The sequence below is a fragment of the Crocodylus siamensis genome, chromosome 4 (genome assembly GCF_052110815.1).
Source record: "Crocodylus siamensis isolate JL-2025a chromosome 4, ASM5211081v1, whole genome shotgun sequence".
In the NCBI taxonomy this organism is placed as follows: domain Eukaryota; kingdom Metazoa; phylum Chordata; order Crocodylia; family Crocodylidae; genus Crocodylus; species Crocodylus siamensis.
Window position 1 is genome coordinate 185,944,997 of NC_143398.1, and position 16,222 is coordinate 185,961,218.

Below are 16,222 nucleotides of genomic sequence, written 5' to 3' on the forward strand. Positions count from 1 at the left end.
CTCACCCCATGGCTGGTGCCCCATGCAGCAGCTGCTTGCAGCCCACATGGCACTGCCTGTGCCTGCTCAGGACAGCCCTGCGTGGACTGCGAGTGGCTGCAGAAGGCAGCACCAGCTATGGGGCAGGCGAGGGGCCACTTTTCCCTGCACTCAGCACCAGCTACTTCCCTGCTGGCGAGCAGGGGGTTGGAGTTGTGCACTGCCCCCTGCCTGTACCGCAGGGCTGGGGGGCACTGGGAGTGAGCAGGTGCGGGAGCCAGCAGGAGCACGGGGCCCGCACTGGTGTCCCGGTGCCAGTGTTGTCAGGGCCCAGATCAGGGTGGCAGGAGCACCAGGTCCCGGCTGGCAGGGGCTCTATGGAGCCAGGCCAGTTTCCCCCTCTTCCTGCTGGTGCAGCCTAGCCCGGCTCCACAGACCCTTGCCAGCCTGTGCCCTGCTTTGGGCCCCACCGGTGCTGGCCCTGGGACATGGGACCAATGTCCCAATGTCTTGGGACCAAGATGGTGACCAGGGCGCGGGGCACCTGTTGAGGGTTACCCATGTGGCCCTCGACAGCCTGCCAAAACCAGGTAAGCGGCCTTCCGCCTGAAATAATTGCCTGCCTCTGCATTAGTACCTTCTGGCCTCTTCTGCCATCCACAATAGAATGTGGGGAGATCCATGTGTACATGGAAGTTCAGACCATCAACTCCGGAAGTATCAGGATAACATAGTGGTATGCTATAATATAAATGAAAAATCATATTCCCATGCAGCAAATATGTGTACTTGTATGTTAATATAGTTCTGACTCAAATCTGTGTTGTTTTATTTCTTCTGTTGCCCGTCTTGGATATCTAGGCCTATAATGGTCATCATCAAGCCTTGGAGGTACTTCTCCAAACTTCGGTAGACCTGGATATTAAGGATGAGAGAGGTCGCACTGCCTTGGACTTGGCTGCGTTTAAAGGACACACAGAATGTGTTGAAGCTCTCCTCAGTCAGGGTGCTTCCATCACAGTAAAAGATAATGTCACCAAAAGAACTCCACTCCATGCCTCAGGTGAATGTGGATATAGTTTATTTCAACGTGAGAGAGGTTGTTGGTGATGCTTGTATAGTTAGCTTCTCTTCGGGAAGTTATGGCTAATTTACTTAACTCTCAGAGCATAGAGGATGGCTTTGACTTTAATTGTATCAACCTCCTGTTTTTCCTCCAAAAAGGTTCCACATCTTCCTTTATAACTTGATCCTAAACACCCTTCACCGGAGATTATTTCCTTCCTTCTTACCTTTCTCCCCTTTCTGTGTAACCATTTGCCTCATCCCATCTTACACTCAAGAGTTCCCAGACAAAGGGCTAAGTAGAAATGAGGCAGGTCTTATTAGAAACAAAGGCTGAGGATCAAGGCAGATTCCAGTTAATGAGCAGGTGGGGGAATTTTGCACTTGCTTCAGGTAGAAGTCCAACCCTGCTTTTCTACTGTCAGATGCATTCAGTGAGCTTCTAGGGTAGGATGTCCATTACTTGCTCTAACGCACAGAGGAATTCATCCATTCACAGGAACTAGCTAATGAACTTCAAGGGAGCTGGTCAGTTCCACAAGTTTTAATCTTCTAATCTTTCATTTGCTACGTGCTGTAAGATACTGACATTAATTACAAAATGTAGAATTTGCATTGTATATATTGAAGGTGTTTTTTTAATATGGTGAATATTCCTCCATGGTAGCACTCGGAATAATAACTCCAGTGTTGGACACCTGACTGATGAACTTCATGTGGTTCAGTGCTGACCTCTAGTGGTGAAATAGGATCAGTACCTTTTTATGGGTTCACTTTCAGACCCAAATGTACTTGTAGTATTTTCTGCTTAGAATAAAAAGCCAGTCTAAAAGCCATCTAACAGTATTTAAGAAGGCAAAAGTGTGATCGCTTGCACAGGGTAAACCATGTAGTGTCCAAGTTGCCTGACACAGTTAAAAGGCAAAAGCATATGAAGGAAAACCTATATTGTAGACCTTCAGCATAGATCAAAAACATGTTTTCTGTCGTCTTAAATATTGCATCCAAAGTGTGCATGGTTTTAAGATAATGTGCACAGCAATGAGAGTATATCAGAATCAGTTAATGTTTTTTTTTTAAAAGAAGTCTTTAGATAGTTGTCTAATGTCACTAGGTATTAAGCTGAATATAAAATGCAGTAGAGATGAGTATCATTTTATTTTGATACAGAAAATACACTAATCTTAAAACAGGAATTATGGTATGTAAAGCAAGTGGAAAATATACCCCACACAATTCATGATTAAGATTTGATGTATGTATGATTTGTACCAGTATTCTGGAGTATCATACTCTGTGTATACAAGCAGGCATCTTATTTTTCCTTCACTTCTTCTTTCAATTTGGCCTCCTTCTCTATTTACACGTTTATAGATTTTTTTTTTAATTCCACTCCTTATTAAAATGTATTATTTTTAATACTTTGCAATAAATATAGCCACAATTGTTCTTCCCTGTCACAAAGGGCAAGATGCAAGGCAATACAGATTTAGATTTAACCTCAGGAAAAACTCTAAAACTGGGTGGAGGGGGAGGAAAAAACCAAGACTGTGGAACAGAGTACCCAGTGAAATCATGGAATCTCTTTTCCTGGAGGTTTTTGAGAAGAGGCTGAATATGTATCTCTCTAGGGAAGTTTAGGAATAACCCATCCTGCATCTTGGCAGGAGGTTGAACTAGATGATCTTTGAGGTCCCTTCCAACCCTGTGATTTTATAAGAATTCAGTTTCTTAATGTTGAAAACTCTTGATGATCTCATGTGTATCTAGACAACTGACTTACTAGCCATTAGGCTATAGATGTGCGTGTAGCATGAATATACAGCACGTCTTTGGTATTCTGAACTTCTATTAGCTGAATATGTAAGCAGGTCACCTAGACTGCTAGCTTTTCCAGAAGAAGGTGCTTCCTTAGGAGCTCCCTAGCCAGTTCTCCAAAGCAACAAACAAACCAAACAACATCCCTCTGTTCTCAACCAAACACTAGACAGGGAGCCCCTTTCTGTTCTGGCTCCTTGCAGCATGCTGTTCCCTTCATTGCTTGCCTCTTCTCTCTTGCTTTATTCTCTGGGAGCCTTTAAAGCTCCCAGTGTGATACTCCTTCATTACCTAAATGTCCCAGGCTGGATTTTCTTAACACGGTTGACTATTCCTCCTTAAGGGGACAACTACACTGTTACAGATCAGGTTTTACAGTTTTTTTACTAACTTGTAAATGTTGTAACAAACTGCTTTTATTTACAGCTTTATTTAATAGAGTACCAAATCTTGTAACTGTTTCACCTATCCAACTGAATTCAGCTATCCAAATAGCTTTTCAAAGAGGTTTGGATAAGTGAGGACTTTGGGCAGCCTGTAATGTATTACTGGTATTTTGCATATAGTGCCCCCTGCTGGATGGAATATATAATACTTGCTCAAGTTTTAGACCAAGTCAATTAGGTTAGCCGGTGCCTATACATTTAAGTATGTAAGTAGTCTAATTGAAGTCCATGGGACTAATGGTGTGCTTGAAGCTAGATACGTGGCAAATATGCTGATATGAAGTATTAGTTTATAATACACTTGTATTTCAATGGTTAGAGATCTGGGAAAAGGATATACTGTTACTACTGCTGTTCCAGATCAAGGAACAAAGTGCTTTGGCACTAATGTTTTACATTCCTGTAGGCCTTAGTTCTTTATCAGTTGATCAGGACATGCAGGTGAATGAAGGCCAATTCAGAGATGAATTTAAGCAAGAAGCATCAAGTCTGTTAACTTAACAGTGGGGAAGGATGTTGTACATCACCATGTTGACTCTCCCTTACCATTGGCTCCAGGGTGGGCTTACAGGGCCCCCACCCATTATTCAGAGTATTCTGTCTGAGGATTCAGCTTGTTCTTTCAGAATCATTCCTCCCCTAGAGGAGGACTTCAGTCTGTCAAGTAGAGGCCCAAGGTCTACTAAAATAGCAAGGCTCTGTTACTTCTGGGAGCTGGCCCTTTGGTTTGTATCTGCACTGGATGTAGGTCACAAGTTACAGTAAATTAAACATTTCTACACACTCCTAAGAGAAATTTCTAAGTCCTCTGTAATTAGCTGATTTGTGCCTCCATGATGCTGTGAAGAAGGCAAAAAAAGAGAAGCCATCGGACCTGCCAGTTTAACCCCAATGTGGAAAAAAATCCTTCCTGATCCCAAAGCAGGTGGTTGGTCAGATCAATGGCATCCTGAAAGACAGCTCCTGTATTACAGCTGCAGGGAGCAACAGTTAAAGGAAAAAATTTTTACAAACTTAAACAAGTTGTTGAGCTTTACTTAATTTTATATAGCTCCTTTCATTATAAAGATTTGTTATTTATCTACAAAAAATAATGCAACTAATACAATTTCTATTGTTTTCTGAGGATGTCCTATAAAATAACCTCATGTAGAATCCCCTTGTATACTCCTCCTATACCATATCTTTTGGTTCCATATTATAGTGACACTTCCTCTAGTTTAGATTAGATGCATCTCCTTTTGTATTGGTAGTCTAATGCAAATGGTCTGCCTAGCCATGCTACTTCTACTGGCCTAACTTGTGCTCCCTTTAAGGCCTGTATTACAGAGTGACTGCTAAGCCAGCTCCTGAGAGTTTCTTGCATCGCCTGTTTCATTGTTCATCTCCCTAAATTCTTTTTTGCACGTTGGTATGAAAGCTTTTGATTTCTCTTGCTCTTCCCAGGGAGAAGATTTTACTGTGAAGCAATACTGTAGTTCTTTACATGTTCCACGTGTGCTCGTCCTAAATATCCAAAACATTTAGATAAATATCTAAAACATTTTATAGCTGGAGTGACGAAAGGTCGTTGCCTGTTTGGGAAGGGTAATTCAAAAGTTGAGATATGGTGTACAAGTTTCTTGGTCAGCATAATATGACTTAGACTGTACACAAAGCTTATTGTAGCAACCCACAGAAGCTGGGCAGTGGAGAGAAGCAACTCTCCCATTATCAGGAGAACACAGCCATGTTATATCCAGATGATGGAAAAATTATTGCATTAACAAAAAAAGAAGTCTGTTCCATCCATTTGGTATGCTAAGTAAACCTTGACCTCCTGCAGCCTAAACAAGTCTATGTTTTTATCAGTTTCTACCCCAGTAAAAAAAACAAAACATTACACTGGGTGTGTCTACACAAGATGCTTAACTGCACAGTAGAGCCAATTACTGCACAGTAACCATCAGCATCTACATGTGCAGACACTTACCGCACAGTAATTGGCTCTAATCATGAGTAAATTGGCTACCTGCAAATGCAAGTAGCAAATTTACTCAAGATTACTTAGTGCACAGTAGTGCATGTGTAGATGCCTGATGGATCATGGAGCAGGGCCTGGGAACTCCCTGCTGCTGGGACAGGGGGACATTGGCAGCTGGGAAGCAGGGAGTGGGAGATTGCTCCATGCCCCTAGGAGCTGCCTGATGCCATGGAGGGCTCTGCCACCAGAGCCTGGGCGGGGACAATTTGTTCCTGCTTCCTCAATCGTGGGGCCAGGGCTGGGAGATTCTTCTATCCCGGTCTGAGTTCTGCGGTTGTGGGGCCTGGGCTAGGACATCCTTCTCTTCCAGCACCAGCTCCATGGTTCCATTGTGACTAAGGGGCTTGGGCTAGGAGAGAAGAACCTCCCTGTGCCAGCTCCATGACTATGGAGCTGGCGCTGGGAGAGAACCATCTCCTGGCTTGGGTCCTGTGACTGCAGGGCTTGGGCTGGGAGAGAAGCATCCACCAGCACCGTACCCGCAACTGCAGAGTTGACACTGAGAGATAAGGATCTCCCAGCCCCAGCCGCAGCCCCTTAACTGCAGGGCTTGGGTTGGGAGATAAGGATCTCCCAGCCCTGTGATCATGGAGTGGGGGCTCGGTGTTGTGTGCTGCTCTCCACCTGGGCTCTGATGGCAGAGCCTGCCCCAGCAGCAGGCAGGTCCTGGGGGCAGGGAGCAATATTTCAGCCCTCACCAGGAGACAGCTCTCTCCTGGCCCACAGGCTAGCACCCAGGGGGAGCTCTAGAGGTCCCCCTGGCTGCTGCAGGGGCCCACTGCAGGACCATAGGGCACAGGAACAGTCTACTGCCAGGAGCAGCAAGCAAATCTGCTCCCTTGTCCCTGCACATGTAGACATGCGCCTGGGAGAGTTTACTCTTGAGTAGCTTACTTGAGAGTAAACTGCTTTCAGATTATTTGCACATGTAGATGTGCCCACTGAGAACAAGTTTCTCCAGATTTGTAGCAATTAAGAATTATATTTCCAAAAAGCAAAAACACTTCCTTTGATTGAGAAAAGGTTGAGATCCAGGGTTAAACTAGGAAAACAAGGTCGGGGAAATCAAGTTTTGCTTCTGGTTGAACTTACATTTCAGTAGTGACAGTGAATCAGGGTACCCAGTTTGAGTCAACTTAAATGTTCCTGATTTTTGGGTAAGTGCTTAGGCTGTCGTGAAAATCTAGCCTATTTTGATGCACTTCTGGTATGGTACCCATGGCCATTAGTTGCTGTTGAAGATCTTGGCCAAAGGCCCTATTTTAAGAGCCTTGAGCGGAATAAATGGACGTTAAAAAAATGATTAGTCTGCAATCGAAAAGTTCCAGGAAGTTATGCTGGCAAATGGTGCAAGACTGACAGTAGCTGAGAGTAGATGTCCTCTAGCCATAGAATAGGAAGAGTTGTGTAGTGTGGCATACTGCTTGTTAATGTCACCTGACTGAAGGGCTCTGCAGTCAATCCTTATACCTCTGAATGCCAGCTATGAAGCAGCGTAGCTAAATGTGTGTTAAATTTGCACTGTAGGACATTACTAGGTTTTCTCTTACGGTGTTTTCTGCAAGGATTTGCAGGCATAGGCCCACAAAGCAACATGACTTTTGGATGTAATAAAAGTAATCCCATCTTTGCTGTACAAATTAATTGGTATAAGTTGATTATAAGTAACCTGAACATTCATTTTTATTTCTTTAATTGGAGAATATGTTTTCCCACTTTAAAGGAACCTCCTGCCCTTAAATGTTCTGACAAAACAACGTCTGAAATTCAGTTCTTATGTTGGTTGCTCAAGTGCCCATTAGTTTTTGCATATTTGTAGACTGTTAAGTATATCTTGTTTCTTTCTAGTCATAAACGGTCACACACCATGCTTACGATTGTTGCTAGAAGTTGCAGACAACCCGAACGTGACAGATGCCAAAGGACAGTAAGTTTTCTTTCAGACAGTATTCTTCCAGTATTGTGATATGAATGGCATAGCACAGTAGTGTTCAACGTTTTGGCCCTGTGAGCCAGATAAGTGCCCATAGCTGGTCTTTGAGCCAGGTGGAGTCCTGAGTACCCGGATCAGGCCCTGGGTCCTAGCAACATCTGTTCCCTGTTCCTTGTGCCAGGATTGGGTCCTGGGCCTCGGTGCTGCCTCCATGCATTAGGCTCCACAGGCCTGCCCCCTCCCACTAGGATTGAGCCCAGCAAGCCTGATACCACCTCTTCCTGACCTCCCATACTGGGATTGTGCCCTGGAGCCCAGCAGACCTCCCACCTGACCCTGCATGGTGACATCAAGCACACAATCCAGTGTGCAGTGTCTAGGGCTTTCCATGGGGCTGGAAATTTGATAGTGTGGGGTACGGTGGTGCCACTGCTCCCACAATGACAAATGTCCAGACCCAAGAGGGGTATCTGGATTGTGGACCGGAGGTTGAGCACCTCTGGCATAGCAAATTGCTCATGGTACATTGCTCATGAAGAGTAAAGTAGAAGGGCTGTGTTGCTTCACCACTCCTGTTTTTTCCATAGAACTTGCAAATACTATAGATCATGGGTGGTCAACCTGTGGTACGTGCGCTAGAAGTGGCACAGGAAACCTGTATGTTTGACACAGTAGATCAGGGTGGAAGGAGGCAGTATAGTGGCAGACAGAGCAGGGAGCAGAAAGTAGAGCAACAGATTGGGCAGGGTAAGGGATCAGAGTGGCACTCATAATGTAGCTTCTATTTCACAGTCCTGCAGACTGTTTTTAACTAATTCCAATAAAATCTTTGTTTCTGCTTCAATCTTAAACTGAAGAATACAGCCCTAGACCCTTAGCATATTGGTAAAGCTTTTAGTTTAATTTTTAACTGGAGAAAAATATGCGTTGTTTTATACATGAAGATGCACCTCACCATCTGCACTCCCTTTTCAAAATTCTAGATCTGCCCATGTGTAATCCTGTAAATATATGGGGAAAAGCCACTGTATTCAATTTACACATTTGGACCAACCATCCCATAGCCAGATTCAAAAACAGTTGCTTCCTTTTCCTTTCAAAAAGGGATTTCTTTTCTTTTTTTTTCAAAGTGATGGTTTCAAAGACTGAAATTGATGCCTTTTCTAAAATGGCATTCATCTATCTAAAAACTCCCAGTCTGTGTAGGTAGCAGTGCAGGGAACGTCTGCATGTGCAGTGTATGGTACCGCAGATGAGTCTGATGTGGCCTTAGAATCCACAGTGCAATTTTTAAGCTGTTTACATTTTCACCTTTTAAAACGTATCCCACCCCTCTCATGATTACTTTTTACTGTCATGTGAAAACCACCACTCTGTAGATCAACTCACTCTGTAGATCAACCCAGATGTAAGTATCACATTGAATCAATATTCTCTTTGATTTCACTAGCCTAAAACAGTAGGGGCCAACTCTTTTGGCAGGCAGGTCACAAATCAGCTCTGCACACTCCCTGAGTGTCATTCTGATCCCCTTCCTCTGCCTGATCTGCTGTTCTGTTTTCTACTCCCTGTCTGATCTGCTGCTTGACTCTTTGCCTTCTGCTATGACTGCCATTGGGCCATTGTGCTGCCAGTTGGCCATCCTGATGGTTTACATGGTTACTGTTGTTACGGTTTAAGAATAAAAAATACAAAAATATATTCATTTGGGTTAAATGGATGAGGTAAGGACATGAGGACGGTAAGAGGGAGAGGTATCTTTGGGAAAACATTGTAGAAAAGAGGAGGACTTTCCTAAATTGGTAAGTTAACAGTGACAAATGGTATGTGAATCTAAAATTGTGATTACTTACTGTTTTTCAGAACTCCACTGATGCTTGCTGTGGCATATGGGCATATTGATGCTGTTTCCTTGTTACTTGAAAAGGAAGCATCTGTAGATGTGGCTGATCTCCTGGGATGCACAGCTTTACATCGTGGGGTAACTGTTTGATTTTATTTTCTTAATTATGCATTTTTACTGTATAGTTAATGTCTTCTGCTTATGTGTAGAGAGTTATTAAATGGAGAGATGCTTTTGTAAACAATCAAAAATATTAACAAGCTTTAACAAATAAAATACAATGTTCACAAAATTAAAATCAGGAGAAGCCAAATTCTGTTTTGAACAGAGCTGTTCTTCATGGATAGCTGTTTAAACTTTGCTTTCCATCTTAATGAATATAAACATTCCAGTTTAACAAATGTTGTCTATCTAATTTATATCTGATTCATCTATTCACTGTAGGCCTTATTACATTCATTATTTTGATAAGCGAGTTACCTGAAAATTTATCTGTTAAAAAAGCTCTGTATTTCTCTCCCCTGCCCCTTCCCTCTTAGGATTTGTTTTCATTTGCCTGGGGAGACTAGGTCACATAACTGAGATTTACATTTTAATCTGGGTGCAGTGAGATTTAGGGTGAATCTGATCTCTTCTCAGATTCATCTCTGTCAAGATTCAGTTGCTGTGAGAAAGAATGGAAAGATAATAAAATGCCCATTTGTAATGAACTGTTTGCCATAAGAGTCCTGGAAACAGCTGTACAGAGTAGAAAACATGGCATAAGATTATCTCTATCTGTTCTATGCTGATAACAGTGCATGAACATGAAAATGCCATAGAACATAAGCTAGTAAAAGCTAAAGTGACTGATATAATGATAGCAGATGGATTACTGGAACAGCTGGTTTTTGTAGTATGGTTACTCCTCATATGCCCATTCATCTCTAGCTTTGTCATTTCTTCCTTGCATTGTCCCAGCTAAGCTGCAGTTGGATTGGTCTTTCTTTAGGACCCTCTCCTTTGTTCTAAGAACATCCATTTTTAGCCATAAACACTTATTGGTCTCCCTAATAACTGACTTCAACAGATGTCCTTATCCTCAAGCTGGGAGGGAAGTAAGGATTGTCCTTAAAAACTAGTATCATATACTTTTTCACTATCATGAGTGGCCACCAGAAGAACAGTAGATTCTCATCTCCTGCTTGTAGCCTGCTCAAGCCACTTGGCATTCACAAGCCATATACATATCCCATGTCTCCTCTGTGACTCTGACCATGTCAAACTGTTTGTTTGTTTTCAGATTATGACTGGGCATGAGGAATGTGTTCAAATGCTACTGGAACAAGAAGTATCTATTTTATGTAAGGACTCCAGAGGCAGGACACCTCTGCACTTTGCAGCAGCCCGTGGTCATGCCACTTGGCTGAGTGAATTACTGCAAATGGCACTTTCAGAAGAGGACTGCAGTTGGAAAGATAATCATGGTTATACACCATTGCACTGGGCCTGTTATAATGGTAAGCTTCCACTTTTGCAAAGCTCAAATGTAGATTTGGTGTTAGAAACCCAAGAGAAGGTAACCACATCTTAAAACTCCACATTCTACTGGACTGTAGTGTTTCCTTTTCCCTTTTGCCCTCTACAGTATTTGCAAGAAATCTCTGCATTTATCCTTTCAGTCAGAAGGCAGGGAGATAGATGACTTTGCCTTATAATCAGCTACAAGGTGATGGTTTCAGTTATGCTGCACACAGTATCCCAGCCCTTTGGGACTGGTGTGAAATCAAGGCTTCACTGAAGTCTCCTTTGCCTCATATTGATATATGAACTACCCTTACAGTTACACTTGTACCTGCAGATAGGTCAGCTTGACCTGGTTAGGTGGTTTGAAATTATGAACAGAAAATTAAGCTTTTGTGTAGAGTTTTAGGTGACTGACTATATTTGAGGATATTTAAGAATATTTTGCAGAGCTACATAAGACTGTAAGAAAACACAGAAAAGGCCTTTTAGAAACAGTACTGTTGCCCACGTTGGATAAGGATCTAGTTATAGCATTTCCCTTAAAAGCATCCTGCTCTGTTAGTTTTACTGTATAAGGATGTATATACAATATTCATCCTAGCTTTGAATTTGAAAAGCTAGAATGCAGTACATTTGTAAGCTTAATATGAATTAATTTAACTACTATAACCCTTTTTTAATGCTGAATACCTAATCTCTTATAGGTCATGAAAACTGCATAGAGGTACTATTAGAACAGAAATCTTTCCGGAAATTTTATGGTAATAGCTTCTCTCCATTGCACTGTGCTGTGTAAGTAGAAATTTCAGGATCAAATCTGGCTATTTTACATTCTGATATAGGCAGAGAAATGAGTAGTGTAAAAAGAATCTCTTTGGGCTTAGAGATTATAATAACAGCAATACTTTTAGATCTGATATATTAATTTCCATATATTGACAAATTGGAACTTTCAAGAGTCTCATGAATTACTGCAGCGTAAGTGAATTTGATTCGCTTTTCATTTAATACCTTGTAGTTGTACTAACACAATTATAAGCCTCACTACCTGACTATTCCCTTCCTGTTCTCATGGAGTACATACTCTCTTCCCAAGTATTGGGCCCCGTGCCTTTACCTAACCCAGTGGAACTTCACAATTTTCTCACCCTCAACTGCAAAGCCTAATGAGTCAGCTGGTTGTGAGTACCCTACAGGTCCTTGTAAGTTGTTATTCCTGAAGTTCTGCCCTCTGGAAGCCAGTGATCAGAGTTCCTAACAGCCTCATTTATTTAGTTGTATAAACGAAGTATTAGATATAAAAGGATTTTAAAACAAGTGTATTTTACCTGCATTCCTGCAGTTCTACAAAAGTAATCCAGGAAGACCCTGATTTTTTGGCCCCTCCCAGCAAAATTCTCAGGCTGATGCTTCCACTGGGGTTTCATGTTGGCAGTTTTTTTCCATGACAGAATGTCAGTCTTGAGATTTTATTTTTGCCAGGTCCTGGCAAAAAACAGTTTTGTAGTTTGGCTAGCAATGGAGGCAGAAAAAGCAAAGCTCTGGCACTGTCCTTTAACTTTTTATAAGTGTGTGGGCTTCCACTATTGCCTGGTGGTATGGTTCTAACATTCTTTTTAGTCATGAATGACTGGTGCCTCCCGAGACTGGGGGAGTGGGAACCACCCACAGACGCTGGCATTGGTGAGCGGCAAGAGGGGACCACCCGCAGATGTTGGTGGTGGTGTCAGCAGCGGGGGGCATGGGGGTGGTGAGTGGCAAGTGGGGACTGCCTGTAAATGCTGGCAGTGGTGTTGACGGTGAGGGTGGGGGGCAGGTGGCAAGTGGCGATCACCCGCAGAAGCTGGCAGCGGGCAATCCTGGGGGGGGGGGGCGGGCATGTGCGCCCCTCCCTTGCTCCCCCTACACATCACCTATGTTTTTAGTTTAGATTATGTCCCCCAGAATCCACAAGCTACACAATACAGTTGGGTCCCTGTTTTTACCATTCTCATCCCTGCCCTGAGTCCATGTAAAAGACAGACCTTGTGTTGCACCTACAGAAGGACTTTACGACATTAGGAGTAACAGTGCCATGGAAGTGACACATCTTAGTTTCTGCAGAATCTAAAGGAGTTTTACTAATGTATTTAACAGTAACCTTCAGCTATCTGAAGGGTGGTTCCAAAGAGGATGGAGCCAGATTGTTCTTAGTGGTGGCAGGTAACCAAGGATCCTGGTTTTCCCTGATAAAAAAAAAATTGAAAATTCTTTGATTAAAAACCCCCAAACCCATGATTAAAATTAAAGGCCCCCCAGAGCCCCTACAGCCCTGCTGATGCCCCTCACTCCCTCCCCACAGCCCCTTGGACCTGCATAGTTTCATAGTTGATCGGGTCAGAAGGGACCTGAGCAGATCATCAAATCCAACCCCCTGCCATGGCAGGAAAGAGTACTGGGGTCAAATGACCCCAGCAAGGTGTTCATCTAACCTCCTATTAAAGACCCCCAAGGTAGGAGCCAGCACCACTTTGCTTGGAAGTTGGTTCTAGATCCTAGCTACTCTGACAGTGAAGTAGCGCCTCCTGATGTCTAATCTGAATTTACCCTCTGCCAGCTTGTGACCGTTATTTCTAGTCACTCCTAGTAGTGCTTGGGGGAAAAGGAACTCCCCCAGTGCCTGCTGGTCCCCTCTGACCAGTTTATAACAGGCCACTAGATCACCCCTCAGCCTTCTCTTTTGGAGGCTGAACAGGTTCAGGTCCTGTAGCTTCTCCTCATAGGGCCTGCCCTGCTGCCCCCTGATCATGCGAGTGGCCCTCCTCTGGACCCTCTCCATGTTGTCCACATCCCTCTTGAAGTGCAGCGCCCAGAACTGGATGCTTATCTTGCTGGGATCCTATGACCCCTGCATCTAAGGATTTGGTGACTTGGTCATAGAAGGCCACCAGGTTTGTCTGACAGGACCTGCTGCTAATGAACCTGTGTTGGTTGCCCCTAAGCATGATCTCCCCCACTGGCCCCTCGTGGACATGTGCCAGAATAATGCTCTCAAAAAGCTTACCCAGGATTGAGGTAAGACTAACTGGCCTATAGTTCCCCGGGTCCTCCTTCCTCTCTTTTTTGAAGATGGGAACCACACTGGCCCTCTTCCAGTCCTCTGGCACCACATCAGGGCACCATGGGTGCTTGTAAAGCCGTGCCAGGGGTCCCACAATGACCTCAGCTAATTCCCTCAGCACTCTGGGGTGCAGATTGTCTGGACCAGTTGATTTAAATACATCCAGTCCCTCCAGAAGTTTCCTGACTAGATCCTCACTGACCCTTGGCCTAGGTGCACTGCCCCTGGGGCCTGAGTGGGTCCCGGTGGGGGGAGCTGATCCAGTCCCTACTCAGGAAAATGGAGGCAAAGAAATAGTTAAATAGGTTTGCTTTGTTATCTGGTGTGATGACCAGATTTCCTAGCGTGTCTTGCAGGGGCCCCACATTCCCTGGTATCTTCTTGCATGTGCCCCTCACTCTCCCCTCCCAGCCCTGCTGGTGCCCCTCCCCCTCAACATCCCCCTCCCCCCCCAGCCCTGCCTGAGGGGGCCCCTAGCTGCCAGGGCTACAAGACCAGGGACCTGGCTCCATAGGCCCCTGCCCCTGGCAGGAGGCGGTGGCTACTGAAGCAGAGTGGAGCCCAGCTCCCCCTCCCGCTCCCTGCCTGCTGTGGGTTTAGGGTGGGGGGGGTGGCTCTCTGCTGCTGCACGCACTCCCATGGCCCCCCACATCTGTGTGCAGGGCAGGGGCAGGAGTGGGCTGTCCACTGTGGGCTCGAGCTCCTGCCCTGCTCCCATCCGCCAGGGCCTCCACAGCCCAGTGGGTGCGACCCAGCACTGCAGGGAACGGTGGGGCTGCATAATGATGTCCTTGCTGCTGTGAGCTCCGTGCTGCCATGACAATGCGTCTCCTGTTAGTGCAGTAGCAGCAGGGGCAGTGGTGCAGGGTTGTGCCCCTCACTGCTGCTGTGCAGGCAGGGATGTCTTGCTAGGATAGCACAGAGCTCACAGCAGCAAGGAGATCCCTGAGTGGCCCCACTGTTCTCTGAAGTTCCTCTACTGGGCTGCAGAGGTCCTGGGGAAGGGCAGCAGGGCCAGAGCCCAAGCTTGCAGCCCCAGCCCTGCCCAACTCCCTCCCTCCCTCCCTCCCTCCATACGGGGGCCTCAATCCTCCCCCTCCCACTTACCTACAGGAGCTGCTCTCTAGGCTGCCTGGCACCCATGTGCACATACATATACATGGTGCCCTGTGCCTAACCACCCTCCTGCCATTCCCACCAAGCCCCCTGCAGGCTGGAAATTTGCCAGCCTGCAGAGAGCTCTATGCAAAACTGCAAAATCTTTTGGTGTCTCGGTTAAAATGAGAAAACCTGCATTTTCCTCTGGTCAAGGGGAAAATCCATTTTTTTTCCATTTCCCTGTGGGAAATGGAAAACCCAGATCCCTGCAGATAACAGAACAGGGAGCAATGGTCTTAAGTTGCAGCAAGGGAAGTTTAGGTTAGATATTAGGAAAAACTTTCTCACTGGGAGGACAGTAAAACACTGGAATGGCTTACCCAGAGGTTGTGGAATCTCTGTCCTTGGAGGTTTTTAAGACCCAGCCAGACAAAGTCTTAGCTGCAGTGAACTAGATGGGGATGGTCCTGCTTTGAGCAGGGGGTTGAACTAGATAACCTCCTGAGATTCCTACCAACCCTGATTCTTCTATGATTCTGTTTGGAAGTGACTACATTATATTGGTTTAAATCAGTAAGGTCATTATTAAAATAGGACATTGTAAAACTTTTAACAGATTTTTAAAACTTTCATATGATTGTGTCTGTTTAATGGTCGTGAGTTTAAGACATATTGCTGAGGTAGCTTATTATGCTTATGAGCTGGAAGCCCTGCAAAGGTGGTACACTATATATAATATAAATGTTGGGATGTGGACTTGTTTGATTGCATTTGTACAGTACTGCTTACAATGAGGTTTAGCCCTTAGCTGAGCAAAGTCCTCTGATAAAGGAGAAAGAATAGTTTGTTACCTTAACATAACTCCATTTATGGGTATAAAAGCTGTGCTGGTGGATTCTGAAAAGAGCTTTGTCTATCGTGCTTTGTTGACAGTGTGAGCTGTGACAATTCAGAACCTTGCAGGAATGTAAGGGGGAGAGTAAAAATCATGAAAACAGGAGGGACAATATTCAGAGAATCGGGGATTCCACAGCATTGCATGGAAAGGGATTCTTTCATGACCAGTAAACCTACAGTATATTTAGAAGTCAAAGCCCCACTTGGTTCTTAATGTTCTGATCATAAATTTTAATACAATTTCTATATCTCACTTTCTGTATATATTACTACATTATGTCTGTAGTGTGACACACAGTTACAGTCCATATAGTTTATTTCCTGTTGCTGGGCCTGTTTTGCCCTGATTCTTACGGAAGAAACACTAAAGTGAATGATTTAGAAATCTTGCACTCAAGATTTCTCTCAAAGCACTCAAATGTTTTGGTTTCCCAGCCTGGACCATGCCAAATGAAGACTTTTCCAAGTGGTAGTTTTTACTTTATATATAGTTTTTACTTTAAAGTACGTTTGT

General features: G+C 44.4%; 1 protein-coding gene across 8 annotated transcripts in view; it reads left to right on the forward strand.

Moving 5' to 3' along the window:
• The window catches only part of ANKRD44 (ankyrin repeat domain 44), a 230,805-nt gene that overhangs the window by 198,294 nt on the left and 16,289 nt on the right, over positions 1–16,222 (forward strand). For all 8 annotated transcript variants that reach the window (XM_090045188.1, XM_090045187.1, XM_090045192.1 and 5 more), the window contains exons 18-22: positions 841–1,042; positions 7,180–7,258; positions 9,128–9,245; positions 10,390–10,606; positions 11,318–11,405. In XM_090045188.1, the coding sequence (XP_089901314.1) occupies positions 841–1,042; positions 7,180–7,258; positions 9,128–9,245; positions 10,390–10,606; positions 11,318–11,405 (704 nt within the window). The remainder of the gene's footprint in view (positions 1–840; positions 1,043–7,179; positions 7,259–9,127; positions 9,246–10,389; positions 10,607–11,317; positions 11,406–16,222) is intronic.